Below are 10,851 nucleotides of genomic sequence, written 5' to 3'. Positions count from 1 at the left end.
ACAGGAACATATGAATTTATGGCACCCTCCTTGGAGGTACCTGAAGTGTCTGCTCTTGAAGCTCACCTGAGAGCTGCCCCGAAACTCGTCGCCCCCGAACCAGGTATGTTGCAAGCAGGACTTTCCTGTGTGTCTGCTAACAGATGTCCCACCGCCAGAACACTGTCCAGGCCCAGAGTCCGAAAAAGCTGGTCAGGGCGACGCTTGTCAAGGTTGTCCCAACCAATCGATATGCGCGTCTGCACCGAAAGGGCCAGATCCTGACATACCTCTCATCACCACCCGTCTCTCCGGCATACGACACAAGATACTCGTGCTTTCCGGGAAGGGAGGTGTGGGCAAATCAACCTTCTCGTCCCTCCTCTCACATGCCTTCGCATCGAATCCCGACCTTGATGTTGGCATCATGGATACAGATATATGCGGACCGTCAATACCCAAGATGATGGGGGTGGAGTCAGAAACAATACACGTTAGTAATGCGGGTTGGAGTCCGGTATGGGTGACAGATAATTTGGGCGTCATGAGCGTGCAGTTTATGCTGCCAAACAGAGACGATGCGGTGATATGGCGTGGACCGAAGAAGAATGGACTTATCAAGCAATTCCTGAAAGATGTTGAATGGGGTGAGCTTGATTATCTGATAGTGGACACGCCACCTGGAACTTCTGATGAGCACTTATCTGTCAACTCCTTCTTAAAGGAATCTGGCATTGATGGTGCGATGGTGGTCACGACGCCGCAAGAAGTGTCACTTCTTGATGTGAGGAAGGAGATCGATTTCTGTCGGAAAGCTGGCATCAGAGTACTGGGCCTGGTCGAGAACATGTCTGGCTTCGTGTGTCCGAAGTGTACCCACGAGTCTCAGATCTTCAAAGCGACCACGGGAGGTGGCAGGCAGTTGTGCCAGGAGATGGGCATTCCCTTCCTTGGCGCCGTGCCACTTGACCCAAGAATTGGTATGGCTTGCGACTTTGGGGAGAGCTTTATGGACGGCTTCCCCGATAGTCCTGCCTGCAAGGCCCTCAGAGGCGTTGTCAGAAAACTAGGAGAGATCATTGGCGAAGATCCAGATCAATTATTGCCAGATGGTCCCCTTTGATTAAACCACAACAATAGATTAGTCAATCTCATTTAGGTTTGACGTGATTCACATCAAAGACTACGTTGGTAAGGCGCTCAAATTGCTAGACACAGAACTGATAGCCTTTAATGTTCAAGATTGTGGTCGCATTTTCCAATATTAGGATGCATTTGGTGGCTGTAGTTATCCTTGGTCGGAGGCTGGTATGTGCCTAGTCTTAACTACTTTCCTTGCAGGACAGCAATATGTGTTTAGACTTGACTCGATTTATTGTGCACATGCTGAGACAAGAATACTACGTAACACTAGGTAGTCTTCTCGACTTCTTCTTCTAGCTCCTAACCCTGGCAATGAAAATGAACAAGCCATAGATGGCGGGAAAGTGCATGGAGCTCAGTCAACGTCTGCACCGGAGATGAGGATCGCCCGGGGCGGCTGCTGAAGTGTCAACAATGCAAGGCACCGCGTTTGAGGAGACGGTGTTTCAGGTAAGGATCATGGCGAGAACTGATTCGCCTTGCCAGGGTTGAGACGCCCGCGTGGGATACGTAGCTTTGAAGATGCAGCGATTGGTGCTCCGGTCCCTGTCTGCGGTTGAGGTAACTACTTATGGGGGTCGTTGTTTAAATGGTCGGCTAGCCACAAGCTCCCGCGTTTCGACAGCCTCCTTTCTTTCCGCTTGCTTCATCTCTCCAGCGCCCAACCTGGCACCGCTAGTTTCGAGTAATCGCCAGCCACTCCCTGGACTACTCTGGAGTGTTTACAAACTCAGATCTTCTTTTGTTCGGAGCCGCGAGAAATTACTCCCCAACACGTCGGAATAGCCACTCGTTTTTGTGCTAGGCTGCTGGGGCTCCACAAGGTCAGTCTGATGATGTCCTGCTGACGCCTCCTAGCAACAAGGGATAGGCACCTGGCATACTCATCTGGTATGCATCGTATGAGGAGTGTGACTGGTCACAAGCTGCTCGTTGCCAGCCATGCGTAGCTGCGGAACACCGAATTTGCCCTGTCCATCAGAAGACATCGTGAATCACTCCTCGACCACCATCCTCCATTTCCTTCTCTGGCTTTCCTCGTTGTGCTCGAGTCTGTCATCAAGCTTGTCTTACGCCTTTCGTTGTGCTACTTGCTTCCTCCCCTCTCTTCCCTACTTCCTTCCTTGAGAAGCAGCACTTGCCGCTTGTACTTCTTTTCCTTCTTCACTCTTCCTTTTATAAGCAGCATCCCCATTTCACGAACCACAATTAGCTTTCATTTTCTCATTCCGAGATTGCTGGCCAGTCACGATGTATTGTTTTCAAGCACTCTTTACCGTCTCTCTCTTGATTACTACGGCTCTTGCTGCTCCGGCTCAGCACTTAAGGAAGAGATCTTTCAAAATTCCCAGAGTCCAACAGCATAACTATGTTCCGGATGGCACATTCGCCTTGCGTAAAGCATACCGGAAGTTTGGATTAGGCGCCCTTGACACTTATCCTGGCGTCCACTTTACCCCCAAAGTTGCAGCGGCCAATGGAGGAAATGAAACCGAGGACGGCGAGGTGTCTGCCTCACCTACCCAGAATGATGCCGAATTCCTCTCGCCAGTTAGCGTTGGCGGCCAGATGCTGGTCTTGAACTTTGATTCGGGCTCCTCTGACATGTGAGAGATGGAAGGAAAGAATTGAGAATGCAACTAGCTAATCTCGACAACAGGTGGGTTTTCAACACAGGATTACCGGCAAGAAGTCGGCGAGGCCACACCCTATACGACCCAAGCAAGTCCAGCGCATCGGCTCCGCTGGAGGGCTCGACGTTCAATATCTCCTACGGTGACGGGTCATTCTCGCGTGGCCCAGTGGTGACGGACACAGTGGATGTTGGCGGTGCAACTGTCGAGAAACAAGCTATTGGTATACCAAACACAGTTTCCAGATCTTTCACCGAGGACGTGCATTCCAATGGCCTTGTCGGCCTCGGCTTCTCGAAGATTAATACTATTAGACCAGAAAGACAAAAGACATTTTTTGACAACGTCCTACCGGATCTTTCGCAACCTCTGTGGACGGCCAGTCTCCGGGCCGGTGAGGCCGGAGCCTACGAATTCGGAAATATTGACACAAGTCTATTCCAAGGTGAATTAGCCATTGTCCCTGTGGATACTACGCGAGGGTTCTGGGAGTTCAATTCTGCACAATTTGCCGTTGGCGATAGCGCTCCACAAACTGCATCGACTGGCTCAGGTACAGCTATTGCAGACACGGGCACATCACTCATGCTCATGGATGATGAAATCGTGGAGGCATATTATGCGCAGGTTGATGGAGCACGGTTAAGTCCTGAAGTCGGAGGTTTCACTTTTCCCTGCGCTTCTCCACTACCTGACCTCCAAGTCGCTGTCGGTGACAATTACATGGCCATCGTTTCTGGCCAGCTGATGAATTTTGCTCAAGCTGGAACGGACACTGAGAGCGGTGAAACAGGTCAGTGACTCTTTTACAAGGAGAATCTTTCTCTGTGCTAACATACAACCGCTAGTCTGCTTTGGTGGTGTGCAATCGAATCGACAAGCACCCTTGCAGATCTTTGGAGATGTGTTTTTCAAGTCGCAGTTCGTGGTTTTCAATGGGGCTGAGCCCCCATCATTGGGTCTTGCACCTCATGCATAGGCGTTATTTGCTCAAACTTAGACCTGTCCTCTACTAGTACTAGACAGATGAAGTGATGGATTATGGCCTTGACCAGGGGTTTGAAGTCATGTTCCGGCATTGAAGCACTGTGACCAGCATATAGACCAGCCACGAGGAAGACGTGGCTCGCTTGCTACATTACAATACAATATAGCATTCAGTGTACATTGCTCCTGGAAAGCTTTTGCTGTTCCCTTTTCCCCTCGAGCGGCGTCTATCCTATCGGAGTTCCGCAATGTCGTGCTGTCAACACACCTTTTCCTCTCTACGTCCCTTTCCATAGGAGCCTCCGTGATGAGCTGGCTCTGCCAGCAATGTTCTTTCCAAATGCTCTCCTCTTTGACCGACGTCCCCCTTCCAGGTTGGTAGAACCAGACCTGTATAACGATATCTGTAGCCTATTGGACGAAACTTTGTTCTCAGTCAGTATGATCAAGGTCCAAGGCGATTTCGACACTTGACATGATACTTCTAATCTGTGTCCCTTTCTAGTAGGGATCAGTCGTCCAAACAAAACGCTGGCCGGTAGAATTAGCTATGTGCTATTTAAACGGTTTGAACGCCGAGAATATTATCGCCTCCCCTCGTTAGATGCCAGAATTCTCTGTCTCGTCTTCCTCGCTCGATGCTCATGGATCAAGATTTGGCCTAAGTAGTATCTCCTGACAGGAAGCCTGCCATTCTCCTGTCAAGGGCCTTGTGATCTTTTGGATAGTATGCCTCAAGAAGCTCGCGTCGTTCTCCTTTTTCCCTTTGATCATTCAATCCGAGATCTCTTCCCAGCATGGACTGGTGGAGCTTTGACGTTGCTTCCAGCTTGGTGATCTAGGCCCGCGTAACCATTGGCAGCTTAGACGATCTTCAGCTGAAGCGGCTCATTGGCTTTCGAACTGCCCCGAAAGGGGGAGCTGAGCAGGCCGAACCGATACGGAGCGACTTGCTCGTTCAATTAGGTGATAAAGTTTGTGGATGGTTGAAAGCTGATTGGAAGCAGAAAAGTTGCGATCTTGATTGGATACGTCTCTAGTGCCATGGTAGTTATCAGTCTCGGTGATGTTGCATCTTGTAATTATCTTCTTGATGAGACAGAATTCGTTGGAAATTCGAATGTTCGCCCTCCACCCTCCGGTGTCCTTAATGTCTCTCTTTGAACGAGTCGTTTGCAATATCCCACATGCTGGAAGGGAAATGTCGTAATAGGCCAGTCCCTTCAGCATACCACATGATCCTGTCAGACTCAATCGGTGCTTCTTGTGAATGGACGCTGAGTTGCCTGTCTGAAATATAGCTCTTACTATTTGGCTCGTCTGCCAGACCTCTGCCTAGAACCGCGTCTCGACTGGTGAGAACATGCCAATGATAATTCCGGGCCCAACGACTACTAAACTTGACGTGGACTCGCCGTCTCGAGATCAACAGCTACAGTTCCCTGCCCTCGACGTAGTTGGGCATGCCATACACACATTAGAGAGTACCTCCATGTCTTCCCTTCACATATCTGTACGATTTACAATCGCGTTATGCCAACCAGCCTACTTGCATCTGCAGAGCACTTCGACTAACGTGATTTAGATGCAGGCTTCACGAACCTCACCCTGACTTTATGTGGGTAGTTGACGATATGCTTTAAGCTAGTTAGATCCCCAAAAAAACCACTGTTTGAAATTTGCATCATGATTAGATGTTACTAAATAATTTACTTTTCAAATTTGTTATTTATGAGATTTCTTTCTACTCAAGGATGATTGGCAATTTGATAGGAATCTTAGATGTGACGGGTTATTTAGGCGAGTCATGCTGAGCTTAGAATCCTATCCCTGTGTTACTGAATGAGTTGTCTTCCTTACTAAGATTAGTCTTCTCACGATTTAGTGTACTACGTAGTAATTAATTTTGCTACGGTCTTAACAGAAACAACATCAAAAACCAATAAGAAATGACACCCATCCAGTGATGCATGGGATAAGAAGCCCTGCGGCCCTAAAGTGACTTAGTGCGGCTTTAGCTCACCGTCAATCACTTCAGCTCTGAGCTTCTGAGACAACACAGTACGGAGTAGAGTCCGCAAAACATGACTCGTAGAAACTTTGTTGCTGTTGATGCCAGTGAAATTATTGAACCAGTTCTTTAGAACAAATTCCAGCTTCAGAACCGTGCAAACTCATCTACATCTACTTCAGCCCGCCCGCCCTATAGAAGTGCTGCTAACAGTGCAGCTAAGATCGAACACGGGAAATCTAGAAGGAAAGCAGCGAAACAGAGAGACATACCTGGCCAGCAGCGGATTCCGGAATCAAAGTATTCCGAGAACGGATTGCCACCCTGTCTCAGCTCTTCTACGGATTGCCTATTTGTCTCCCGGTCAGCCTCCGCACAAGCACATAGTCAGCAAAGTTGAGGACAGGACTCTTAGATTCATACCGTTGAGAAGATTCAGTCTCTGTGAAACGAGACCGACGCTGTCAGAATCTTACAAGAGACTCTTCCCAACACAAGCCAGAGTTGGCAATATGGAAGACCTCGCATCCCGCACAGACAGAGCCTCAATTACGGAACCCCCAACTACCACCGAAGCTTCGAAACCACAAACCGCAAACGATACTACGTCCGCCCCTTCGACCCAGAACCAGAACCAGAGCCAATCCCAACCCCAGCAGAAGAAAGAAAAGAAGGCCAAAGCTCCCAAACCACCTTCCGCACCCACCAGCCTCCCGCTTTCCCCGGCTCTGATAGACCTCCGCGTCGGGCATATCTTACGCTGCATACCGCACGAAAATGCCGACTCACTCTACGTTTCTACTATTGCCATGGGCGATGCCGAGGGCACTGACAATACCCATAAAGACGAGGAAACTGGCCGTGTTGTCAGGACAGTTTGTTCAGGGTTACGAGGTCTGATACCCATAGAGCAAATGCAAGATCGAAAGGTGATCGTCATGGCGAACCTGAAACCAGTCACGATGCGGGGGATCAAGAGCGCGGCAATGGTTCTGGCAGCTTCACCACCACCGAAAGAAGGCGAAGACGCGCACGCCGCTGATAGAGTAGTAGAATTAGTGGCTCCGCCCGATGGAAGTGAAGGAGGGGCCAAAGTTTACTTTGAGGGATGGGAGTATGGCGAGGGGAAAGGGCCGGAGAAGGTGTTGAATCCGAAGAAGAAGCAATGGGAGAGCATTCAGCCGGGACTTTACACGAGCGAAGATTTGGCGGTAGTGTTCGATGCGGCCAGAGTTCAGGGTGTTGAAGGAGGAACCGGAGAACTGGTGGTCGAGGGGGTGGAGGGCAAGTGCAAGGTGCCGAGTCTGAAGGGGGCACGGCTGTCTTGAAAATCCAAACACCATGGTGTCCAGAAAGCGTTCGCGCAAGGGCAAAACTGGCCAGCAATAGACACTGAATCTCGTCGCATTGATGCATTGATGGAAATAAATATGCTTTCGGAGAGATTCTACTGTCTGGGCCAAAGCTGAATTACGCATCCTCTGCTGAAAGTGCCAGTGGTTTGTCCCATTTACGTATCAGGCTATCCTTGAGTCTTCTGCACTGCTTAGAATCCTCCCGATATAACTCCGGTGATGTCAGCTTGCAAGCTTGGCAAGCCTCCAACATCGCGAACATACGTAGGAGACCTTTTGCGACGACAGCCATCTTAAATCAAGCTCCTCTATCTGGCACTTAGATGAATGACTCCCGTTCCGCATATTGGTTTGAGTGACATCTGATCGCTGCGACAAGACTCTCGAGTGTCCGGCCAATGCGCTGCCTCCTTAGGCTGGGGCTTAATTAGGCATCTTCCCCAAACCTCACCCACGAAGCCATCGGAATGTCGAACCCCTCACAACTCTTCCTCCTCGCCGATCACATAAAACTCTCCCTCCTCGAGCGGCAAAGAGCTGTCTCGTTAAACCTCGATCCCACTCCGACTCAATCATCCCACATCTCGCGCTCCATCGAATCCTTTCGGGAAGGCCTTGAAGCCCTAGAGAGATCAGCACAGTCTAACAGCTCAGACGCTGACCAACTTCAGCGTCTTCGCTCACAATACAATGATCTCTCCCGCCAATTCTATGGTGACAACCTTCCATCTACCGCCCAGGCTACGATCACATCACCCAACGACCCGGCGCTGTCAGCAGACTTTGAAAGAGCCCAGCAGCCTAGCAAAGACGCAGCTGGGTCGTCGAGTCTGAAGCGTGAAATCTCGAAACCCTCCAAAAGTGTGCGATTTCGCGATAATGATGCGGATGATGAATTGGACCCCAACCGAGGCGCGCTCTTTCCTACGCAGTACACCGACGATCCCAACCCGGTAGAGCCCGATCCCACGGGGACGATGACCAACGAACAGATACATGCATATCACTCACAAGTCATGGCCGAACAAGACGAGCAATTAGATAGACTGGGCGAGTCGATTGGACGACAAAGGCACATAAGCATGCAGATGGGAGATGAACTAGAAGGGCAGGTTGCTCTACTGGATGAGGTTGATCGAGGTGTTGACCGGCATCAAGGGAGGCTCGATGTGGCGCAGAGGAGATTGAAAGGCGTTGGTAGCAAAGCAAAGGAGAACTGGGGGATGACAACGATCATCGTGCTGATTGTCATATTGGTGCTTCTGATTGTGATATTGAAATAAAGGGATGGTATCATGAGCGAATATATTCCCGGGCGTTTCAAATGGCAATGGGCATGGGCACTTCCGATGGAAATCGTGTACAGGATGAGGCGCCGATTCCAGGCTGGAGATATACTATAATAGTCTTTTGGTGACACGTTATTGAGCACCACCGAGTTCCGCCCCAAGGCTTACAACGGCAAGCTCATAGATACGCCAGGATGTGGTATGCTAGCGAAGGCCATCTCTCTCAGAGTTCGTGTTTCCATGTCAATGGTCACAGAGCATGGTAACTGAAAGTGGCGTTTACCAGGCTGTGTGCCTGCAATCCGTCGTCACTTAACTTTCGGAGTCAGTCCTCCTAATCTGTTCTTACGATAGACCTTCTGATGGTTTGCAAACCATTTAATTGTTCTTTTGGAGAGATATTGATATGCGACTACCCACATGGAGAATGGGCCTTGGATGTGAGCCTGGAAGGAAGTGCAGGAAGTCATGGCCGGATAGACTGCACTTCTTGTGCGACAGGCGGTCGGAGTTTATGAAAACCAAATCCTCTCCGACTCTACCCGGCTTTACCCTTGCCAGACGACTTTGACTCCGAACTCGCAGTTCAAGATGCTATCGAAATGCTGTCACAGAACTGTCACTGCACAACTGGAAGGTAAATCTTGCACTTCTCCTCCCTACTCTATCTCTCAGTCTTTACACGAGGCTCTTTACCAGCATGAGTGAGCGTGCTCTGGCGGCATGGACGTATGATACCTTGATATCCGTGCATGGGGAGCTTACTAGCATACGGCCTCCACGATCGTGCTTTAGTCGCATCTTACGTTCTATTCCATCCGGCAGGCCAGAAATAGATCACGCCCTTTACCCAGAACAAAGCATGCAAGTTGACGGTCTGGATCTCCGCGACATAGACTATCTTGATCCAGAATCACACCTCTCCTGCCCAATCTGCCACATCACGTTTATTGACCCTGTGTCTGTACAATGCGGGCATTACTTCTGTGCAGAATGCCTTGTCAAATACTGGACAACGGCGCAGAGGCCAGGAGATAGGCTGCCGTGTCCGGCATGTCGAACCACAGTCACAAACACTGCATCTGCTCCGCGCGTCGTGATCAACATGTGCAATGACATGAAAGTCAAGTGCCCTTCGGACAAATGCGGGAAAATCGTGGCCAGAGGCGATCTTCAAACTCATCTGACGCAGTATTGCATGGAACGAGTGATCTCTTGTCCGGATCATGGTTGCAAAGAGAAAGTAAAGAGGAAACACTATGTGTTGGGACTGTGCAGACATGCCACGCACACCGAATGCGCATGTGGAGATCTGGTCCTATCGGAGGAGATGGGAACCCACAGACAAGCCGATTGCTCGCTCAGGCAGGTGGAATGCGTTCACTGTCAACGTCTAATCACCCATTCAGACCGAGAAACCCACGAATGCGAGCCCAAGGAACATTGCCCTGGGCAAGAATTCGGTTGCGATGTCTACTTGGACCCCTCGGCACTGGAAGAGCACGTCCAAACTTGCACAATGGCGAAGATGACCCCGTATCTCAAAAAGCATGTTGCCAACAGCCTCGCACCGCTACAAGAGGAGCTCTCGCGCAGCCAGCAGCGGGTCAAGGGCCTGGAAGAAGGGATCGACAAGCTCTTCGAAGCCATCGAGTCGGCAACACAAGAGCTCCAGCAGTCGCGCAGAGGAGCTTCCGATCCAGCCAGCCATCCAGCAGCCTCCAACTGCGCGTCAAGCTCCAACGCCGCCCAGCCGGCAATCTCGAACCAGCCCCCGACCGGTCTATCCGCCCCTTCTCCCTCCACCACCACACCACCACCACCACCACCGAGCCCAGCCTCCGAGCGTCGCACCGCCACCTCCTCGCCCTGCACGAGAACCTCCGCACCATCGTCACCGACCTCTCCCTGAACCACAACCACCTGTCCCGCCGCGTCGAACAGGGCGACGCCCACAACTCCATGGTCTGCATCAACGACCGTCTTCGCCTGGAAGAGCAACTGTCCATAATGAGTAATGCCCTGTTCAGCACCAGGGCACAGGTGCAGTGGCTGCTGAACAGGGAGAGGACGCTGGGTGCTGCTATTGATCAGCAACAACAGCAGCAGCAGGCTGCGATGAGGGGGAGGGCTCTAGCAGCCACGGTGGTGGGTCAGGCACAGACTGCAGAGCCCGGTGCTGGAGCCAATGGAAGTGGAAACGGAAACGGGAATGAGTATCCAGCGGGCACCGGGCCTGGGATTGCTGGGCCGCAGTTGAGACCGGCGAGGAGGACCAGTGGGGGCGGCAGCCAGGAGCGAGTCAAGTTGTGAGCCTCCATATCAGCATTAGCTTGGGGATTAGATTCACGGGGGGAACTTCAGCACTTGTGCACAGCAATCATGAACTTTTTTCGTGTCAGACCCTTGTGCTTGAAAATGCAATTCAGTGATATATATCCGTCCCCCCCCCC

At 50.9% G+C, this 10,851-nt stretch overlaps 5 protein-coding genes across 5 annotated transcripts; all 5 read left to right on the top strand.

Annotated features, from left to right (window-relative positions):
- Window positions 1-18: 18 nt before the first annotated feature.
- On the top strand, window positions 19-1,102 carry EPUS_07975 (Cytosolic Fe-S cluster assembly factor NBP35; the record flags this gene model as incomplete). Its single annotated transcript, XM_007805616.1, has 2 exons — window positions 19-103; window positions 144-1,102. 2 exons carry the CDS (start codon window positions 19-21, stop codon window positions 1,100-1,102), a joined length of 1,044 nt encoding a protein of 347 aa, XP_007803807.1.
- A 1,271-nt stretch (window positions 1,103-2,373) lies between these two features.
- Window positions 2,374-3,735, top strand: EPUS_07974 (Aspartic protease PEP3; the record flags this gene model as incomplete). Its single annotated transcript, XM_007805615.1, has 3 exons — window positions 2,374-2,729; window positions 2,783-3,549; window positions 3,605-3,735. The coding sequence occupies 3 exons, from the start codon at window positions 2,374-2,376 to the stop codon at window positions 3,733-3,735; spliced, it is 1,254 nt and encodes a 417-aa protein (XP_007803806.1).
- A 2,531-nt stretch (window positions 3,736-6,266) lies between these two features.
- EPUS_07973 (uncharacterized protein) lies at window positions 6,267-7,082 on the top strand (the record flags this gene model as incomplete). Its single annotated transcript, XM_007805614.1, has 1 exon — window positions 6,267-7,082. One exon carries the CDS (start codon window positions 6,267-6,269, stop codon window positions 7,080-7,082), a length of 816 nt encoding a protein of 271 aa, XP_007803805.1.
- A 494-nt stretch (window positions 7,083-7,576) lies between these two features.
- On the top strand, window positions 7,577-8,392 carry EPUS_07972 (uncharacterized protein; the record flags this gene model as incomplete). Its single annotated transcript, XM_007805613.1, has 1 exon — window positions 7,577-8,392. One exon carries the CDS (start codon window positions 7,577-7,579, stop codon window positions 8,390-8,392), a length of 816 nt encoding a protein of 271 aa, XP_007803804.1.
- A 1,525-nt stretch (window positions 8,393-9,917) lies between these two features.
- On the top strand, window positions 9,918-10,711 carry EPUS_07971 (uncharacterized protein; the record flags this gene model as incomplete). Its single annotated transcript, XM_007805612.1, has 2 exons — window positions 9,918-10,051; window positions 10,102-10,711. The coding sequence occupies 2 exons, from the start codon at window positions 9,918-9,920 to the stop codon at window positions 10,709-10,711; spliced, it is 744 nt and encodes a 247-aa protein (XP_007803803.1).
- Between the last annotated feature and the right edge of the window lie 140 nt (window positions 10,712-10,851).

The sequence above is a fragment of the Endocarpon pusillum genome (assembly GCF_000464535.1).
Source record: "Endocarpon pusillum Z07020 unplaced genomic scaffold scaffold4382, whole genome shotgun sequence".
Lineage (NCBI taxonomy): Eukaryota > Fungi > Ascomycota > Eurotiomycetes > Verrucariales > Verrucariaceae > Endocarpon > Endocarpon pusillum.
The sequence above is the reverse complement of the archived record's forward strand: the minus strand, read 5'-3'. Positions and strand labels throughout refer to the sequence as shown.